The sequence below is a fragment of the Merops nubicus genome, unplaced genomic scaffold (genome assembly GCF_000691845.1).
Source record: "Merops nubicus isolate BGI_N331 unplaced genomic scaffold, ASM69184v1 scaffold7178, whole genome shotgun sequence".
NCBI lineage: Eukaryota > Metazoa > Chordata > Aves > Coraciiformes > Meropidae > Merops > Merops nubicus.
In genome coordinates, this window is record NW_008626256.1 from 25757 (window position 1) to 48257 (window position 22501).

At 39.2% G+C, this 22501-nt stretch overlaps 1 protein-coding gene across 1 annotated transcript in view; it reads right to left on the minus strand.

The window, feature by feature from the left end:
• KREMEN1 (kringle containing transmembrane protein 1) overlaps window positions 1-17665 on the minus strand; it is a gene marked incomplete at its 5' end in the record, with an annotated part of 21578 nt that extends 3913 nt beyond the window's left edge. The window contains 6 exons of the mRNA XM_008945934.1: window positions 991-1149; window positions 1758-2090; window positions 4914-5067; window positions 5533-5657; window positions 12824-12915; window positions 17503-17665. Of these exons, the coding sequence (XP_008944182.1) occupies window positions 991-1149; window positions 1758-2090; window positions 4914-5067; window positions 5533-5657; window positions 12824-12915; window positions 17503-17665 (1026 nt within the window). The remainder of the gene's footprint in view (window positions 1-990; window positions 1150-1757; window positions 2091-4913; window positions 5068-5532; window positions 5658-12823; window positions 12916-17502) is intronic.
• Between the last annotated feature and the right edge of the window lie 4836 nt (window positions 17666-22501).

Below are 22501 nucleotides of genomic sequence, written 5' to 3' on the forward strand. Positions count from 1 at the left end.
GTCTTTAACTTACTGGTTTGGCTGTTTCCCATGCCAGCTGTGGGAAACCTTGGCTCACTGTTTACACTGCCTGTTATGGGCAGAGTCACATCTTTTGTGGGATTGTTGGGGGTGGCATCGATCATGTAGCAGCTGGTTGATCTGTTTGTACCCCCAGCGATCATTCATGGAATGTCCTTTTTGTATGCAATACAGTCTGTGTATTGGAGTCTCTCTTTACTGGTGGTATAATTTTTGTTGGGCCTGGTCATTGGCAAAACAAGTACTGTGTCCAGTTTTGGGCACCACGGTATAAGAAGGCCATTGAGATGTTGGAGTGGCTCCAGAGAAGGGCAACGAGGTTGGTGAGAGGGCTGGAAAACATCCCTTATGGAGCCTGGCTGAGGGAACTGGGATTGTTTAGTCTAGAGAGGAGACCATGTTGCTCCCTACAACTACCTAAAAAGAGGTTGTAGTGAGGCTGGTGTTTGTCTCTTCTCCCAAATTACTAATGATAGAACAAGAGGAAATTGCCACAAGTTGCACCAGGGGAGGTTTCAATTGGATATTAAGAAGAATTTCTTTACTGAGAGAGTGGTTAGGCACTGGAATGGGCTGCCTAGGGAGGTGGTGGAGTCACCATCCCTGGAGGTGTTTAAAAAACTAGTAGATGCAGCACTAGAGGCTATGATCTAGTGGTTAAGGAGATGTTGGGGTATAGGTTGGATTTGATGATCCTAGAGGTCCTTTCCAACTGTAGCTATTCTGTGATCCTATAGTCTGCTTTCATTCTCAAGGGCTCACCATCCTCACGCTATTTCAAACTGATTTATGCTAAGCGAGTTTTGAAAAGTGAGAGCAGCACAGTTAGTGGTAGACTAAATGAAAATTCATCTGTTAGTAAAAGACAGTGGATCAGATAATCTGGAGGAGGAAGCAAAGGAAACAGTGCCTCTAGATTGTGCTTTGGCAAAATGTCTTTCCGGTTACCACATTTTCTTGTAGTATTACCAGGCATGGAGCTACTAGGATGACTTGGACTGGTTGTGATGACATAAAGTATCTTTGATGACCGGGCTGCACTGATGCTGAGATTTGCTTGTTCATTTATTTTCTCTGAAACAGTCTGATTCATTGGAATCTTGTTTTGATGTACATTGTCCTTCACAGCTGGAAACACAAGAGTATGAATACAACAACAAATGCTTAACAGATGCAATAGGACTTTATTTTGTGCTTGCAAGCAGGTATGTGCTGCATTTGGGTTTACTTTGAGAATTTCAGTAAAGTTATGTTTGATGACAGACATAACTTCACCAAAGTGGAGTTCTCATAATGGTTTTCGGAAGCTAATTGTTCATGATAACAGTAGGTACAACTCAAGAAATAAAAGATTTTCTCCTGACAACTTTCAATCTGAGTGGCATATACTGTTTGAAAAAGCCAAGATGAACCAAGATGCAGATGAACTACTAGGCCTTTTTGGTTTTTTTCAGCTTTGTCATTTTCCAGTCTGTTTTGACAGATAAGTATGTATAGGATCAAATTTTTGGAAATTTAAATTTTGCTATTTATGACATAGCTGACTAGAGCGTTCCAAACTGAGAGAAATACTAGCAAAATTTTTACCCACTGAGCAGTGACAAGATACATGAAACACCTGTAGACAGGAGAGTTAAAAGATTTTTCTCTTTTTTTGCCACTTCAGAAATCTCCTATGTGAATTAAATGCTTTAACAGCTCATTGAAAGGTATAAACTGCAAAGTTAAGGTCTTACCTCTATAACTGATAGCAAATCCCTGGGCTTGATTGATTTCGTCTGAGAAAAAGTATAAAATGACAAAATCCAAAGAGATGTTGAAGGTGTGGGGAGGACGGTTCTTGCCATTAAAACGAGCTAGAACATTATAGGTATAGCCATCCAGCAATTCCACCATGTCTGTAGCATCTTTGATTTCAAAAAGGGCAAAGCTGAAGTGTATTCGAGATGCTCCTGGAACTTGTATGGTCCAGTAACAGACTTTGCCTGTGCCGTATGTGTCGGGAAAATCTGGGGAATAGATCACAGCTGTAGCAGAAGTGTAATTCCCTCCACAGGCACCAATAAGGGCTGTGAAAAGGAGAGGGAGAAAAATAGGAAAATTTAAAAAAAACAGGTTATACATTCATTATGCACAGCTTCAGCACTCTGTAGATGCTAATACTCAAATACGACACGAAGCTACATACTTGCTACCCCAGCAGGATGCCCTGCCTCTCAGACTGCTATTCTTTAGCTTCTTCCACAGCTATTATGTTGTATTTCCTCGGGATACACTCATTGTTCATTACTCTGAGACCTCTGTATCAGTCTTTGATGATGCAACTATCCTTTACCCTCCTACGTAACCATGTACTCTTCCTCACATCTCTGCAAGAACATAAGCTAAGTCATAGACTCATAGAGTCTATGAAGTCTTTCATAAGTGATTCAGGGACTTTTACTCTAGCCATAACAGGCAGGCAGGCAAGTGGATTAGTGACTGTAATTCTCACTGCTGAATTACTGAAATCCTTTCACAGACTTATCAAATTGAAAAAAAATCTTCAAAGAATAGTAAGGCTGGAATGAAACCCTGGGGACTGTCTAGTTCAATCCCCCTGCTCAAAGGAGGAGGCATTGTCCTGTTGTGTTTTGAGTCTCAAAGGATGGAGCCTCCACCACCTCTGGGGAACCTGTTGCAATGTCACACTCTCCATAAAAAAAAAAAATAAAAAATTCTGCATATTTAAATGGATTTTCCCATATTTCTACTTGTGCCTGTTGCCTCTTATCTATTCACTAGATAACACCAAGAAGAGTCTGTCTTCATCTTTATACCCTCCCACCAGTTGCTTATACAAACTGAAAGGATGCCCCTGAGCCGCCTTTTCTCAAGGCTAAACAACCCAAGATGTCTCAGCCTCTACTTGTATGAAAGATGCTGTAAATCCTTAATCACCTTTGTGGCCATTTATATGTGCTTTTTAAGCACCCTGTCTTTTGATCTTGTCCAGTTAATGCTTGACCTTAACTTCACTAAGTAACTTGAAAAAGATCCTGCTATGAAGTCTAAGGAAAATCTTTTAGATTTGTTACTACCGTTTAGATTCAAAAGGTACACACCCTGTTATCTTTATATTCCTTGACAGCTATCCAGATTCCCAGTGCAAACTTATTTACCAATGAATCCAGAGAGAAACATGCCAGCCAACTGTCTTGATGTATCCCTATATATACACATATATGTAAAAGTTTTAAATCTGTTATATATAGGTATATATGCATATTTTTATATCCCCTAAATACACAATATCTTATATAGATAATAATGTATTTCATGACAAAGCTATCACTTCCCCATATATTAGGCTGAAGGACTGAAGAATCCAAGTAGAATTATCTTCTCTGAAAGCTTAATTAAAGCCCTGTGATAAAGGCTTGTGAGAATGGAAATAAAGGAAGTGAAGTGTTTTGAAGTGTATCAGTTTTCACAGGCCTTTAAGAAGGAGCTTTAATAAATACAAACTAAAAGGAACCCAAGAGAATGAGAACAAGAACTAGCAGATGTCTACCAGAAAAAACATGTGAAAACATTTCTCTCTTTTTCTGGAGCAAGGCCTGATCATAGCCTGAGCAAACCTCACACTTCAGTGCCCTGCTATGAAAGACCTTATGGAAGAAGAGAGAGAATATGAAAGAAGAAGAATAGAAATAATGTGAAAGACCTCACAGAGGTACTGAGGCCCATAGAGCAATTTGTTTGGCACTTGGTCCATGCTAACAGAGCTGGTGACTTAATCAGACTGAATTGTTTGAATAGATAGAGTAGATAGAATTGATAGGATTGAAATGTGTCATTGAGATATCAAATTTCCTCTCTGCAGATGGCTTATAGGTATTGTCACATTTGACTGTGCTGTTTGTAATTACTGAATCACAAGATGTTCTTCAAACCAGCATTAACTAAGAATGCCAATGACTAATGCTCCACAGACACCTAAGTACAGCACTTCCCCACATGGAATGGAGATGCTTACCCCCTCTCACTGCCTTCTGGAGCTGCCAGAGTTCTGTGTTGTGGGTCTGAATATTACAGCTTTAGGCCATGATAGTAGTAGAAAAACACCCAAGGTTAATTGGGTGGGTGAGTGTGTGGGTGTGTGTACAGGGATGCAGGTGAAGGTTCTGGGGATATGACATAATCTGGAAAAGCGGAATGAGATGAGCAGGTGTTGCTCATCAGTAAAAGAAAAACAGGTGGCAGTTCCTAGGAAAGGCCTCTCTTACCTGGCCATAGTGCTCCCTTGTTGTTCACCAGAAAAGACAGTTCAAGCCCTCAGGTTAACCTTTTGCTGAGTCCTCAGTCACTCCAGAAAAGGAAAGCTACAAAGGAAGCCTTTACCAATCAAGGATTTGGGAGGCCAAGAGCAGAAGGGAACAGGATGCTGCAGTGTGAAGCTATGTGCTACCTCAGTATTGAAAACAGCACACAGCTCCAATACTTTATCATATCTTAGGGACATAAAAGAAAACCAGGTTGGTGTAGATTAAAATTTGAAATGCCTCACCTAATCGCGTATCTACGCTCTGGTAAGATCAGTTCAGAGAGAGTCTTTCTGTGACATGCTGTTTGCAACAGCTGAGTTAGTACCATTTGTGAGGAAGTAAGAGACAATCTCTGGAGCATGAGTCAGTTGTCTGAGCAGGTGTTAGTTCTTGGAAGAGCTATTTTATATTATTAATGAATGCCAATTTAATGCAGAAGTGGAAAGCAGCTTTATTTTATACTGAATTTAGGTGTTTTTCTGTTTTGTGTGCAACAGTTCTCATTGCATTTAAACCCTTTTCCCTAACTTGCTGAACACTTGAGGCCTCTCCTTTGGGAAAAATTTGGCCTGTTTCTATACTTACTGTCAAAAAGAATGACTCTGCCATCCCCACCGCAAGGCTGAGTATGGTCTCCAAAGCAAACACTGTTGCATTCCGTACTGGCTGCCTCCCCATATCTCCAGTAGTCAGGATTATTTCCACAGAAACAAGCATAACCTGATTCCATGCCTGCAAACTTTGACAAAAAAAGATGCATAAGGAAGGGAAGGGTAATATTTAAAGAAGTGACAGCAGGAGGTTGTATGAGCAAGAAAGGTGGCAGTACAATACGTGTGTTCTGGAGAAGTATGATTAGTCAGAGGTGCCACCACACACTGTTTTTATTTGAGGTGTCAGGATGCTACTTAAGACTAGGGAGAAAGATGGAATGGAAGGCAACTAGGGCACCCTATCACTCATAACTGCAGTATACAAGCATACTTTCTCCTGGAATCCTCGCATTATTAATTGATGGTTTGCCCAAATTGCTCTGGATGCAGAGAGAGGGCCAGGTCCCCTGGACTGTGAGTGAAATCTTAGACCTCTTAAAGGTTAAAGAAAAAAAGGGAAAGTGGGGAATAAATATGATAGAGAGCTCTAGACACGTTGCCACTTTGTCTTTGAAAACATTTTTTAAATATATATATGTCAAATAAATCACCTTAGATTGTTGACTTCTGCAGGAACTGATGCATGTTTGGATAGTGAGTTTATTGGAGGTCTCACTGGTGCCAGTCAAAGGTGGTGGCTCTCCATGGTCCTTGTAACACCCTAGATTCCCCGGCACTGGCAAGAGTAACAGACAACAGTATTTCTAAAGGGGTGCACCCAAGACACAGACCACTTTATGCACTACTGGGTTACTAAGCAGCTCTCTACACATTTCCATCTTGATTTCCCAGTATATGAAATGTTACTCTATTCTAGATCCTTGTCATATTTTCCAAACATACCCAGGGATAAATGACAGGTGGTGAAATAGCATCTTATCTTCTCAGCAATATACCTTTAATAGTCTGTAGTTGCTTTCTGTAAGTTGCACTAATATAGACAAGGTAAATACTTAGTTGATTTCTCCTGGTAGAGACAATTTAAAAAAAAAAAAAGACATTGAGTGCATTCAGAGGTTTTGTGGGTTGTTTTGACTGTGGTCATGCATAGTCTAACAATGTAAATTAAACAATGCAGTTTCTGCCTGATCTTCAAAACAATGGTCTGGAAGTTTTCTAAACAGGGAACCTAAACTGGTTTAGGATGGAGTTTGGCCAGTTTTACGGGAAGGACAACATGCTTATATAGGGGAATTTCCTAATATTTAAAGCTCAAATTCTGATATAAATTCAAAGCATCATATTTTATGGTATGTACAAAGTGATTCAAAAGGAGCAATATTACTTTTTTGAAGAAACACCTATTTATACTGTATTAAGGCTCCTTGGTCACTATGGGAGGTGAGAAAAACTTAAGAGTTTTCCCCCTCCAGTGCATAATTTGTCCTGTTTTTGGTTTGGGTTTGCACTTTTCACCAAAACATTAGAATTTAGCCATGACTACTAGAGAAAGGATGTGGGCTGAATATAGTACCGTACTACATAAAACATAAAATTATCCCTTGCCTACTTGTCATATCTGCTCACATACTTGGAATTAAATCTATTACCAACTCTGTTGCCAGATAATTTTTATCCCTGTAACAGATTACAAGGATCTCATCCCTATTCTTTTGGAATATTAAATACTGAGCTTGTAAGATGATGTCAGCTTACCACTAAAATCTGAATCATCTGACATCTGGAACAGTTAACAGATGTGTCTGAGAACTTGCTCCCAGACTTAGGCTACATTGCCCATGGCAGCTTCCTGACTTTGAGGAAAAGGGTTAGTATACCTATTAGTGACCAGCAAATATACTAATGTGTGCATGTTTATACTCTTCAGGAAACTGATTACAGTATTATAAAGAACAATTAATGAAGTTTGGAATAAAACTCATGTATGTACATTTTTAAAATAATTAATGTCCAAATAATATTCACAAAATAATTGTTTTCTAAGAATGATACAATTTCAATTATAAATGCTTGTATAGAGATATGACTTTGATATGCCCTGCAGCAACACACATAAGTACTGAGATTTCAAGTTACAGCCTGATTTAGCATACCTGTGGAAATTCCCATCTGCAGCCCCACCTCAGCTAAGTACAGCTGGGCAGATAAAACTCAGAGAGCTCAGATTTTTTTAACAGTGCATGATTTCACTGCCTTAAAAAAGGTTCCTAGTTAACCAATCTAGTTCATTTTCCTAGGAGACCTGGGACTTCCTAAAACCACATATTTTATTTATTTTACTTTTTTTTTTTTAAAAGTAGCTTTATTGGCAAAAACCTTCAAGTTTGTTTCCAGAAGATTAGTACTTCAGTATGTCACACGCTGAGAAAGCAGACTGCACAACTTCAAAACTTCACATTTTGTAACTAAAGTGTACTGTTTCAGTACATCCTAAAGGTAATTAGTCTTTTTGTTGTCCCAGCATTATTTTAACTTTCTCCTATCTAGCAATCAAAATTAGTGTCCTGTGATTTGGAATAAACAGGAAAAGTATCTATCTAGCCCAATAGGGAACAATCATCTCCATGTCGGCACTCAAACTCCATGAGCCCAAAGACAGATGCTCAGCTAAAAGCACTTTATTAGTCCCATGTCAAATTTATGATTAAATGCTCTTCTGAACTGGGTCAACACACAAAAAATTACTCTTGTACATCTCTTGTACTCCTGTACTCTCCTCACTGGCAATCTCCTCACACCTCTCAAGCTGAAGGACCACAAGATGAGGATCAGGAGAACAAAGCCCCTCCCATTGTAAGTGAAGACAAGGTTCATGACCATCTGAGGAACCTGAACATACATAAGTCTATGGGACCTGATGAGATACATCCCAGAGTCCTGAGGGAATTGGCTGATGTAGTTGCCAAACCACCCTCCATGATACTTGAAAAGACATGGCAGTCAGGTGAAGTCCTTGGTGACTGGAAGAAGGGAAATATTATAACCAGTTTAAAAAAAGGGTAGAAAGGAGGACCTTGGGAACAACCGACCTGTCAGCCTCACCTCTGTGCCTGGGAAGATCATGGAACAGATCCTCCTAGAAGCTATACTAAGGCACATGCAGGACAGGCAGGTGATTCAAGAGAGTCAGGATGACTTGCCTGACCAGCCTAGAGGCTTTCTACAACGGAGTGACTACATCAGTGGACAAGGGAAAAGCCATCGATGTAATTATCTGGACTTCAAGGCCTTTGCCACAGTCCCCCCCACAACATCCCTCTCTCTGAACTGGAATGATACGGATTTGATGGGGGTATAAGGAATTGACTGGATAGTCACATCCAGAGGGTAGTGATCAATGGCTCCATATCTGGATGGAGATGGTTCTAAACACTCAACCGCGCCTGGACTGCGTACACCAGCCGGGCGCCACCATCTTGGGACCGGTCCTCCACGGACACCAATTCCCAGGAGGCAACGGGGCCGGAACTTCCGGCAACGTCATCCTAGGCGCCGGATTCAAGTGCCTCTCAACCCTCAGGCTCCGGACAGAGACCTTCCCAGTTTTCTTTTCCCTTTTCCTTTTTTTTTTTTTTTTTCTTCGTTGCCAGAATAAGTTTTTGGTTTTAGACTAATATATATCTATCTATATATCTGGTCTCAACACTGATGATTGAGCGTGGTGAGGGGCTTCAACCTGTTTTCCCCTGGGAGGGGAGTGCCACGTGGGCGACTCGGCCTCAGTCCTTTTCCCCTAGTTAAAGTCACAAACAACCTGACCCGCTGCCCCTTCGGCACCGGTTTGTGACACAAGTGCTGTTCCTCACGCATCTGTGTTGGGGCCAATACTGTTTAATATCTTCATCAATAATAAACAGCAGGATTGCGTACACCCTCAGCAAGTTTGCACATGACACCATGCTGAGTGGTGAGGTCAACATGCCAGTAGGATGAGATGTCGTCCAGCGGGACCTGGACAAGTTTGAGAAGTGGGCCCGTGTGAACCTCATGAGATTCAACCCAAGTGCAAGGTCCTGCACCTGGGTAGGGGTAATCCTCATCCATAGAGGCTTTTGGGTGGTGTGGTTGAAAGCAACCCCGCAGCAGCCCTGCAGAAAAGAATTTGGGGGTACTGGTGGATGAAAAGCTGGACATCAGCAAACTGCACACTCACAGCCCAGAAGGCCTATGGTGTACTAGACTGTATCAAAAGAAGCGTGGCCAGCAGATGGAGAGAGGTGATTCTGCTCCTCTACTCTGTTCTGCCCTGGTGAGAGCTCACCTGGAGTACTGTGTCCAGCTCTGGAGTCCTCAGGACAGGAAAGACATGGGCTTGTTAGAAAGGGTCCAGAGGAGGGCCACAAAAATGATTAGAGGGCTGGAGCACCTCTCCTATGAGGACAAGCTGAGAGAACTGGGGTTGTTCAGTCTGGAGAAGAGAAGGCTCCAGGGAGATCTTATGGTGGCCTTTCAGTATCTGAAGGGGGCCTACAGGAAAGCTGGGGAAGGGCTGTCTACAAGAGCATGTAGTGACAGGACGAGGGGCAATGGTTTTAAACTTGAGCAGGGTAGATTTAGATCAGACATTAGGAGGAAGTTCTTTGCTATGAGGGTGGTGAAACACTGGAAGAGGCTACCCAGAGAGGTAGTGGAGGCCCCATCCCTGGAGACATTCAAGGTCAAGCTTGATGGGGCTCTGAGCACCCTGATATAGTTGAGGATGTCCCTGTTTACTGCAGCACTAGATGATCTTTTGATGTCCCTTCCAACTCAAAGCATTCTATGATTCTATGCATATAGGATTTTGATATGCCAGCTTTTCTAATGGCTACTGATGGACTGATCTTAAACCCAAGACACCACAATGTTGCTGTTGAAGGGTAATTGGAGTACATAGTATTAGTATAATAGTAGAGGGGACATCACTTGTTGGAGAAGACCTAACTGGCAGACACTGCTTTTTCATCAGATCCACAGTGATCACAAGACTATTATGTCCAGTTTTGAGACTACCAGTGCAAGCAAGACATTAATTATCTGAAACAAATTCAGCAGAGACCCAAGATGCTTAGAAGGCTGAAGCTCTCACCCTGTGAGAAGAGGCTGTGGGGCTGGGGCTTGTGCAGCCTGCAGAAGAGAAGGCTTTGGGTGCATACCCTACCAACTCTCCAGTACCTACATGGGGGTTGTCACAAAGATAGAGCCAGGGTCTTCACAGTGATGCGTTTTGGAGAAGAGGTAAGGAGCTCAAGTTAAAACACTAGATGTATGGGATATAAGGAAAACTGGATAAACTTGGTCTAATCTGAAAAACCAAGTAACTTCATCTGATTTCAGAGCTGGCCCTGCTTTGAGCAGGCAGCTGAACTAGATAATGGCCTGAGGTCCCTTCCAACCTAGGGTATCCTACAACCATATCTGTATATATAAGAGCACACACACACACATATAAAGCAACAAAGGATCCAAAGTATTTCTAGATAGCTGGTGACTGCTTAGTTATTCTGACCTTTAAAAATTTCCAACATAATCTTCTATCTTAATTTGCTCTTAATATTTAGGCTACTCAAGAAGCTTGGCAAAAATGAGGTAGTCAATGTTCTGAGACTACTGATCATGCTGATCAATGATGTCTTACTGTTAAACTGTCTTCACCTGGTTTTATCTATTTGTTTTCTTGTGTTTAAAAGGTCATCTCTTTTGTGCAAGCATGTTATTTTTTTTTTTTTAAACAGCATCTGACATAAAATAAGGTCCTGGCAAACATCTGAGCTTCTGCGTATTACGTGTTGAAGCACACGTATTAAAACATGGAATTAATCCTTTTGAGCTCAACCATGGTCCAGACATGATCATCTATCTGTCCTTCAAGAGCCTCCTAGATTTTTGGAACAGCAGTACACACCTGTATGCTGTCTGAAATTGTGTAAGCTACTCTCTTTATTCTTGTGTTAAAACGTATACAGGTCAATTTTAGTGATCAGCACAGCTCTGTATAACATAACTGGCTCTGCCATTCAACACTTCATCAGTATTTCAGTCATATCTATTACCTGACATACATGCACACAGGAAATACAATCCCAGTAATCAAATCTTTTTATAAGAGTCTCAATCAGGCCATGAATGTGGCAATGCAATTAAGCAGGACAGCAAGCCTAACTTTCTTTTAACTTTTGAGAGTGCAAGTTATTTCTTTTGAATTTCAACCTAATCTCATTAACAAAGAGACCAAAAAAGTAAGGAATAGCTGCATCATTGCAAACAAACCATCTAAAGCATTAAGGTCTGAATTCTCCATGTGAAATGTACTGTTCTCTCAGGACTCAGTGCAGCCTCTTCCCTTGAATTTTGTTTATGTCCATTCCAGTCTGCTTGGTAGTCAAGCCATTAGGAAGAGGAGAGGAAGAAAAGGAAAAGCTAAGCTCCTTACTGCAGTAACTACCACTGTCTTCTGTGATTATGCCCACCCATCTTCATCTAACATTGCTAAATTCTATAGAGCGTGTTCACACATGCAGAATGCCAGAACACATTTCTGAATTAAACATTTAGTGTTATAAGTATTAGTGAATGGGACACATGACATAATTATGCAAAACCATCATCATAATGAAAAATTCTTAATTGTAGATTCTTAATTATTGTTGCAATGAATCATTCCATGCAAATCTCTCTAGGCAATCAAGACACATCATGTTGTTGGCATTGTAGTGGTATTATGTGGGTAGAGTTTATAGGTAAACTATGCCCCAGATACTTGTCTTTTCTAGTGGTAAATATAATTATGGAGAAGAATCCTATATAAGGCAATTTTTTACTTCTCTAAACTTTCAGACAGGATTTCTTTACACAATTGCTGTCTTGCTCCATCACAAAATTCAGTTTTGTACTATGCATTTCACAAGTCTGTTTTGATGGTCTTATGATTTAGCATCACACTTACTGCAAATAGAATAAAAGTCTTTTTTTACTTACACAGCTTCATAAACCATGAGGTTTGTATTAAGACTTGGATGGGCTTGCAATGTACAGTTAGTTCTAAATTCCTTTTTCTAGTATCCAGTTTCAGTGTACTGCTTGAAGCAGCTGCTACTGGTCAAAAGGACATTTTGTAAATATAAGTCTGGATTATCTGTGCAAGTAAGTGTCCAAGTTTAAATCCTCTGCTCCCCACCACAGAGAAAATGAATGAGGCTTGTTTTAAAAGGATCCTTTGTGTAGAACAAATGAAGTGGAGAGAATTTGCCTCCCAGCTTTTTTACTGGTGCCATATCCAGAGAATCTGTTAACATCTGTGGTCTTTAAAGAAAATGCAAATTCTTTCATTTTAGACCAAGATAAATTTCTTAATTAGGAGGGTCATGTTTCCTAAATAGGTCTGGTATATTAGAAAATTAAGAGTAAGATGTCCTCTGAACAATGAGTATTGAAGTGTTGAATTATTTTGTGTTATTTAAATCAGACTCCTTAATCTGTATTTAAGTTTATGTAAAAGTTACTCAACTTAAGGTCACACTTAGGTATTTGTTTGCCTCACATTAAGATGTGAATCACTTTCACATTCATAAACAAAGAAAACTGTGAACAAAGTAAAAGATCACTTTAAATCCATTTTTTCTTTCTTTGGTTTTGTTTTCTTAACTTCAAGTAAGAAATGTGCTTCTTCCAATAAAAAGTATGCTTACGTAAGGACAGCTTCTCTGTTGCTGAACAGCATACATGTAAGTTATCTCTTAGAGAGTATTTGCACAGAAGTTAGGAAAGCAAGTAAAGGCATTAATGATTAGACTTGATTAGACTTAATTAGACTTTGTTTGAAAATCACTACTCACTGTTGTATAACTGCCAATCTCTGTTCAACAGAGATGCAGGCCTAAAAAAACTGTTTTGTGCTCTTACTTCGGCAGGATGGAATCTCACAGTATTTCCAATATATTCCATCGTCGTGCTCTGCAATGTAGCACCATGGGCTGACATCTCCATCAGGGTTCCTGAAAGAGGAAAATAAAGAGAGTGAAAAGTCATGAGACATTTTCAAAACGCACAAAAAGATAAATCTTATTAAGCTTCAGTATCATCACTATGTTTGCTCTAATACCTACTGAATACTTAACCCATTGGATTTACCTACCAAGAAAAAATGCAAAAGAGGTGAGAAAGTTGAAATTACTTTGGTTATTCCAGTAGACAGCACACATAAAATGCTAGTAGTATGTTCAACATAATTTATTTCTTCAAGTCTAAAAGGTGCAGAGCTATTTCTGGACAATACTGAGAGAAAAGGAGATTTTCAGCCCCACATCCTACGTACGGGTTCCTTAGAAACCTAAACTTGACTTTTGCCTTGGTACAAAATTGTCCAGACCTCAACTTTCTGTATATATGACGACAAAAACATTTATCCAATCAAAGTCTTCTGGGAAAGACTGAGGTCTTTTCTTCCCCTTCAATCAAGCTGAATATATCTGTTCCAGTGATCTGATATATGGATGGATAAGAAAATTCCTTATGTGCCCATGATTACTCTTCACTGTTGTGCAGTATCCTTGATGAAATGCCTGCCTAATTAATCATTAGGTTACTTAAAGCTTTTTCTACATATACTTTGAAAAATTATTCATTATTAAGAGAATAAATTATTTTGGACAGTAGTGCTGAGATATGACCTTCTCTTGTATCCAAGGCCAACTGCAAGCTTTTTATCATGTACATTGGTATGAATTCAATTAATTAGAACCTCTGCCTACACTGGAGGGCCAGTTTGGCTGCACATTGTCGCTCAGCATGTTAACAACTCCTGGTGGGAAAGCCAGTTTTAGAACTGCTGGGGATATTTTTTGGTCAAGTAACAGAATGCTGAAGACAATTTGTAGGTTAAGTTCAAGTTAAATGACTAAAATACTGCTAGTTAGGCTTTCAAGGAGATTAGTAAAAGTAGTGGATGAAGAAAGCCCAAGACTAGTGTACTAGGAAAGTACATGTCATGGCAGAGCTTCCAGTGGCTAAAGAAAGCAGAAGACTAAATTCAAGGAAAGCTTGTACTCAAAATAACTAAATTTTCCTTGTTTTCACAATTACAGGAAATTTTGCATTTACACCTACAGGACAGAAATCACATGTCTGAAATTGAATCATGGTAATGGCACTCCACATACAAATGCCTTAAAATGCAAGGAAATTTTTGCAGAGAAATGTAATGAATGTCTTTATAAATCTTTGCCTTGAACCTCAAAAGTGCATGCTGTTAGAAAACAATTGAGTGTCTTTCAAAATCTCCAAAAACTTCAGTCTGAATAATTTTGTTATAGCTGAAATGACATTTAGTGGAACACTATGAGGCATTTCCATCTCAACAGGGTGTCTTGCAGTAAACAAAATATTCCAAGTAAGGACCACCCAAGGAGAGATAACATGCTTCTGATTAATGCTTTAAGTGTAAAATTAGATTATTCAAATGCTGTGGCTAAAATTGAGCCTCAAAGCAATGTACTGTGCCTTAAAAAAAATCCTGGTGAGATATATTGCCTCAGAGAAGGGATGATCAACTTGTCCATTGTCACCAAGCAAATCAATGGCAGCAAAAGAGCTAAAACGGCACTATCTTCACTAACAGGGCCTCAGCAAGATTTGCATGCTAAAGAGATGCCCTGACACTCTTAAGAGTGACTTTTCACTTTTTTTTTTTTTTTTTTTTTTAACACAATGTGAGGTTAAAAAGCATCATTAGTTAGAATCATCATTCCATACACCTATGAGAATATTCCTGGGCGAAGTGATACAGCATAAGGAAACGGCTAACCATAAACTCCATCTCAAAGAGGATAATCTAACACCCAGAAGATCAAGGTTAAAAAGCTGTATTTGGTAAACAAATACATACCAGATTATAGGTTTCTTGCTCGTTGTAACACTTACCAAATTCTCATTTGCTAAGTAAAGTGGTTTAAGTGGTGTAGTAAGGATCACTTGAATATCTGGATAAACATTCAGTTTATTATGCACATTTTTGCAAGGCTTGTACATGTTTTGCTTTGTACTAACCTAAGTATTAGCCAGAGATGACTGCCAAAAGTAAGATCCTGTAGATACAGTCTATCTAGGATATTGCCACACAACAATTATCCAAATTACATACTTGATTCTGCTATTCGTATCAGACAATTCAGAAGCCACTAGCCTTTTTATAGCTCAGATTAGTATTCATACTAAAGACAACTCTACATGTCACGAAAACTGTTATGCGCATAGTGTTGTTTGGCTGAAGGAGGCTGTGAAGTTGGTGTGAAATGTTTTTGATGGGAAGACAGTCCTTCCAGTGCTCATATGCCAATCTCATATGTCAGTCTTGATGGGTTTATTTGGTTTCCAGGCCATTTTCTAAATGCCCAACTTCCATGTAACTTCTCTTGCAGGTGGTGTATTTTGGTTTGTTCCTGTCAGATGCTGGACTGATTCAAAAGCGAATCAATGCAGAACCTAGCAATAATGCTTTCTTCTTCTATGGCTGAAAACAGAGTCCACTTGTACAACAGACTGAATTCATTATTTTGAAGCACTCCTGCAGCCACTAGAAAAGATCCCAAGTAAGTTTTTTTTCCTTACCTGTCCTTCACCAATGTTCTTCAATGAGAAATATCCCCCTGAGTCATCAGTTACTCTGGAAATGCCACTGACTCTCTTCAACAGGGTGCTCATCTGTCCGCTGTATGTCACAAGACCTCTTCTGTGCTTTCTCACTGACTCTCCATTAACTGGCTCTGTTCCTGTTCTATTTTCTTCAATGTCTATTTTAGATTAAATATGGAAAAGCTCTCGGATCAAGAACCAGGACCCTATATTTGCAACTGTGAACTCCTGCATATTAATTTTGTCTTATTTATCCTGATTTATACTGCTTAGAGTGAAATAATTTCAACATGAAGGTGGCAAGTATATAGGTTCTAACCTAGAAAGCCTATAACCTGCTAAGTAAAAGTATCTTCCAGGAGAACTGAGGTGTTGTTCAAGCCTTCCTGAAGGAGAGAGTAGAGCTTTTCTTGCTATGCCCCAGGTAACTCAACTCTTAACCTCTTGGTTGAAATATCTCTGTCCCCATTACCCAGTGAGAGACACTACTCAACTTCATATGCATCCTAGATGAGTTGTTGATCACCAGTGATTAAGGAATGTATTTATCAGCTTATTCCCTACCTACTTCCATAGCAAGGATAGATAGACATAAGAACTTTGCTGGTCAGTCCTACAAAGGCAGAATTTCCTCCATAAATGTTGCAAACCAAAAAGCCTGCAGATCCTGAACACCTCTGAACTTAAGATTCTTGTTTGGCTCCTAAATTCTGAAGTCCTTATTTAAGTTTCATTCCAAGTACTGCTCATAGTTATGGAGAACTTCTCCAGAAGGTAAGTAAATGAAAGGCAATCTGCCATGGTTTCAAGCTGGTATTGTAACCACTGACAGTTAAGCTTCTGAACTCAAATAACAACTTCAAGTCAACAAACTGCTCACACACTCACTGCAAATTTTTAGTGACTATATAACTTTCACTGGCACAAAACTTGGAACCAGTGTATAAAAGAACCAGGCTTGTGGGTGCGGATAAAAACTGTAATGTTCTAGAGACTCCTACGGACATTCCCTAGTGCTCCTGTACTTCTGACTCAGATAATTTTTTTTTTTTTTATTATATCTATCTTTTCATTTAAGTAATCTCTAGTCTTTCTCCATTATGCTAAATTATAGCTTTGATATTTAGTATGGACTCCAGGTGAGAGCTGAGTTGAAAAAGTTATTCTACTAATGGTGCTTGCAGATCTAGGGTACTGACCACAGGACAAACCAAAACCTATTAGATATCCATGATCCTGACATTATTCACAGTAAGACACTCTTCTGCTAACTGCTTGCCCAACTAGGAAGGATATTATCACTAACAGACAGCCCAACAGCCAGATACCTCCCTCTGGTCTTAGATCATATACAAGAGATCCAAGGTGGTCCACCACTGGAGGAATCAATAGACTAATGTATTCACTCACAACATATAGCAAAGAAGTGAGCGAGTCAGTTCCAAAACCAGTCCACGTGGGAAGGAAGGACAGACTCGGGCAATCAGTCCAATCCCAATCATATAGTAATTGCCAGAAGAAAGCCCCATAATTCCTCTCTTGTCTCATTTTAACCCACCATCACTAAGAATTCTACTTACTGGGAAAAGTCAGGGAACCCTTTCAACAACCAGAACCCACACCACAAATCCACTACATAAACAAATCTCCCAACCCCACTGTAAGCAGAGTCAGTTCTTATAGAGGTGGGTTCTTGTCCCACCTCCAAGTTAATATGGAAGGTGTGGTGATCTCCTGATCAGTTCTTACCCAAGGCAGGCCAGATCGTGGGCGAAAACCAACCAGGAGGGGCTTTCTTGCCTAGTTGTGGGCATCACCTCTATGCCAACCCTCATTCAGAGATGGGGGTTTAACCCCAGCACTTCAGACAGGAAGCTTCCTAATTTTGTGTTAACTGTTTAAAGTAACACTGAGTATATAGGCAATGTTAGTAGCAATGAGATAATCCTTACCTGCAGTAGTTATGCTCTCCAAGCCCTCCCTCCCCATTGGGATATTTCAAAGTATTGTAAGGATGCTCAAAGGTCTCATTCCAAAAAAGACAAGGTTTCCCTGCATATCGGGAGGTCTGGTTCTGAGTGCCACGATAGTCAGCCCCATTTGCTGTATAACATTCTGGGAAGAAATGGAAATGGAAAAAGAGAAATAATGTATGTAGGTTTAGTGTTTGTATTTCCCTTGCCCACCACCCCATCCCCAAGAGATCATGTTTCCTTTCAGTAACGTGTTTCCTGCATTGCTTAGGCAACTAAAGATGCTGTCTAGGCTTTAAGTTTTCTCTCAAACATCTGTTGAAGAGATTGTTGCTTAATTAGTTTACTAAACAATGTCTAAGACAATTAGGGCTGAAGAGTGAAGAGAATTAAAATGCATTTTCTGAATAAGCATACATTTACTCTCTCCCCTGTGTTTTACTCCTTAGGATGAATCTATAACTTCTTAATTTTCCAAAAATGAAATTAGACTGTATCCGTCTGCACTTATCCGCATACTACCCAAAACCTCATGCTATTGTAACTGAAGTTGTGAATATCTGTACTTTATAAAGAGGAAGATGTTGCAGGCATGGATCTTGCAAATATTTATATCCTGATTTAGAAAAATTCTCTTGGCATTTTTTCTCTGGACTGAATTGCCTTGGAAAAAGGACCTTTGGTAGACTATAATCATGATATTGTGATTTGCTACTAATGCATTTATGCTTTCAGATTAAAACTTAGAAATCACTATTCTTCTGCCTTGCCCATATTTTTTTCCCATTTATGTTTGTTTTTCTAGCTTCCTAATACTAAGCAAGTTAGAAATTAAAGCAGAGAGTGATTTCTTTAGTCATTAAGTACACTATACCCTTCTCAGCTGAACTACAAATCTCATGCTGCCTGGCTTTGCTGTGTCTTTCTAATGACATCTTCTGATAAAATAAATATTCATATACATGAACAGTGTTACCTTTACTAAAAAAGCAAAACATTTTTTATTAAATTAGGCACTGTGAGGGTGACAGAGCAAGTATTTTTCATTTTTAAATAAAAAATACTTCTTATTTAAAAGTAGTATTAAAATATAACAGTCCATGACAGAATTAAAACTGCTACATTATAGTGCTGTAACTATTTCTTTCTACTGAGTAGCATTACTGAGGAAAGTCACAAATGCTTCCTCCTAACTTGCAGGCTGTGCAACCTTCTGCTTTATCCGGTGGTATTCTCTGTAGAAACCATGTAACAGCTGCAGAGATGTTTTGTTGCCCTGAGGGAAGGGAGAGCTCTCTGAACTAGAGTACGCTGATCTCAGGTGTCCCTCATGAGATGTACCTTACAAAACAAGACTAGAAAGACCTGTGTGTCTGCAGTTGGAAAAAGAAAAAAAAACCATCCCCAGCTTAATCCTGGTTTTACAAGTACACCTTTTTTGTATTTAGAAATACTGTGGGAGAAGGGAAAATACATTATTAAAACCATGCCTTTTAAATTACTTTAGTCTGGGCCCACAAATATCAGAATGGTGTAATTACAATGATTTTTTTCACAGTTTTATTATATAGCAGATGAAAGCTGATATTCTGTGCCTTCGCCGCACATTTTCATGCCTAGGCAAGTTAGGGTTTCTATTAAATGGAATTTTATTGCTGAAGGCACACAGAAGAGGTGCCTGCACACTCATTTAAATATACTGCTATCATCCATGGACAGAAAGCTATCTAATTTAACAAAAACAAGCTTTAAGTCAGTAGTCCTTACTGTAATTTACCTGACTGCCTTAACCATGCAGGTGAGCTACATACATTTACTTGAAGATGTAAATCTGAGTTTCCAGTGTTCAGGCCACTGCAGGCATTTGCATAACATATGAAAAAAAAACTGCTTTAAAGTCACCACAGCGTTGCCAGTTTCTTCAATACCTCTCTTGCTTTGCCATTAACGTAAAAGTTTTTCTGTGTCATGGCTGAAAAATATAAGCTGATGAATTTGATAGAAAAGAGAGGAAAACATAATCAATCTGGATAAACAAAGTATAAACATACAGTATAAAGAAGCAGTTGTGTGAAGTGATAAAAATATCCAGAAAAAATGTCTCCTTCGGCTTACTGCTATTACTTTTTTTTTTTTTTGCTTCTCACTTCTAATGAGAAGCAGTATGTACTCACATCTACTCAGAAATGCAAAGAATGCTACAATACCTGAATGTAATCTGGCACACAGACTAAACTGAAGTTAACATCAGCCCATTTTAGGATCTGCTAAGACTGGCTCATGCTTTAACGTGCAGTAGCAACTGCTTTCCATTTTCACATCAAGTTCTCTTCAAATTTCATTGCACTAGTACTTCAAGAACATTGCACAAAAGGAAGACAGAGCTCTCTTCACTCCTCTTAACTGTATTTTTTTGTTCCCAAGACAATAGGTAGCTGTAACAGTGCCTCCTGTGTTCTTTCACATGGCCAAGGTATTTGGGAAAAATGTGCCAGCTGAGTGTAGTGAAGCTGCCCTGGCTTTGTTAGCACATAGATGTAGAAGGGGGAGGCAGTGAAACACCACATAAAATCATTGATTATCCCAGGAAAAAATGAAATTAAAACTTTACTTTTATAGATTTTAGCAGCTGCTATCAAATGAAATACATACCTTTTTGTCTTACAGGGAATTTGCTAGGAAAATTTCATTTTATTAATGATTAATAATAATTTTGCCATAGCATTGGAGTACAGACTTTTCAAGGAAATATTGGCATTTAAAAATCAGGTCCTCAGTCCTACATGCTGTTACCTTGAACAATCAGCTTTGAGGTCTGCTGACATGTATTGTGTACAGTTTTCTATAAATCCACAGTAACATGGACACAGATATCTCAGCATATTCAATATCCTGGCACTAAACAGAAGCATTCTTCCATTTATCTTACACAGCGATTTCACCATGTTTTGCCGCACAACAGCCAACTGACACTACCTCAGCAATCTCACCATGAAATTACAATTCCAAATGTGTTAAAGGTGCAAAGTGAATGTTTCAGCTGTAAACAAACCACTGTCCTCTCCATTTCAAATCTGTAGACTGCACTTTAAAACTGAAAGTCCTAAGAGATTCTGGAGAAGAGTTTAGAACCACCATTCTTCTTTTAATATTGCACCACTGGTGCAATAATCCTGTGAAAAAATATTCTTAAAAAAGGTCAGCCAGATTTGTATGCACAGAAGTGATTCAGAATCATCTAAATAAAAGTCACAAAAGAGTGGACTGAACACTACTGGTAAAACTCTTTGGTCTTAATCAAATTACCTGATTTCTCTTTGGTAGATTATGGTCATGTAGAAGGGAGGGGAAAAAAAAATCAGCAACCATCACCACTCCTTTACTGTTCTGGCACCCACTGGATCCAATTGCCTTATGCTGGTTGATACCACCGTGTCTACGAAGCCCTTCACTTGCAATCTAACATCAGAACAGTGAGTCAAGGAAATTAATACCAGATACATGAATTTCAGCAAGCCCTACTCCTTAAAGGTCTGTAAGACTCTGGTATACTATGACAGAACTTGCACCGTACCCAAGTCCTCTCTGGGTGGCAGACAGCATGGAAAAAAAAAAAGGGTCTTTGTGGAGCATAAAGCTGACAGCTTCCTATAAGGCATCAGAGTGCCACTGTGCTTGATAGATTTGTCATGTGGTTCTTGTTCATGCACCCAAGGCTCAGTTTAAACTATCCTGTCAGCCATAAACCTTGATGAAAAGACGAAAATCATTAGGGTTTTAGACAAGACATGGAGAAAGCTGTGAAGGTTCCAACAGGCCCTGTTCAGGATAATGCCTATGAGCCTTAGTGAGAAAACATGGACAGCAGTGTGTTGTCAGGGCTGTTTTATTTTCAACACACCAGGTACCATGGTTGATGGAAAAATAACTTTTTTTAAAAATAAATCCCGAGACTAGATAATTATGTATTGAGTGGCAACTGCTAGAAAGAAAAAGCAGAATGGGGATGGTTGTCCACTATGAGTGAATGCTCAGTGTATGATACAGGTTCACAATTAGTTTTATTAAAGCCAGATCAACATTTGGAAGATCAAAAAGCAGCTGTAGTTGAAATTTTTTCCATCTGTCTCGGTTTCTTCTTCGATGTAGGGACCTTACAATGATCACTTATGCCTTTGTTACTTTGGGACTGTATGGCGGCCTGCAATGCACATGGGCACTACTTTAGGATCATTTGAAAAATTAAGGTAGTGCAGAATATAACAGTTTGACTGTTTTATTGAATGAAGCACTGATGATAAAATACTGATATTTCAGATTCTGCATTGGCTTCCAATGATATTCTAAGACAGACTTCCAAATAATGGTTTGAATCACTGAAGTTTTCAATCACAAGAAGCCCAGTTACCCCAGAAACTCATTTCATGCCCCATTATCATAGACAGAAATAATACAAACAATTGAATTTCATTTGCAGACTTTTCTGTACAAATGAGATGAAAAGCAAAGAAAACAGCTGTCTACTTCTCAGTCTCCCTTTTCTGACTGACAAGTGGTAAAACTTATAAATCTGAGCATGCTTCAAAGTCCGTATTTTCTCAAAGACATATTTAATGACATTACAAACTGCAGACTGATGAGTTTTTAGGATGGTTTAAGTAACTTCTTAGAGTACTCTTCTAAGTTTGGCACTTGTATGTAGCTTTTGAGACTCAAAATTCAGATGACAAACCTGTTACTATTTTGCTGGGAAAAAAAAAATAGTTAACTTGCTTTATTTGTTTGCTTTAAATTCTGGAAGCTACTTGGGAGACCTGATGAGTGGACAGGGAGATTAAAGGCTGACAATAATTAGCAACGAGAAACTAGTTTACCCAAGCCAGAAACTAGCCTACCAGCTGCTGTCAAGAAGGAGAAAAGTTTTCTTTTAAAAAACTGAAGATTAATGAAAAGTAAAGGAAAATGGCTGCTATTTAAA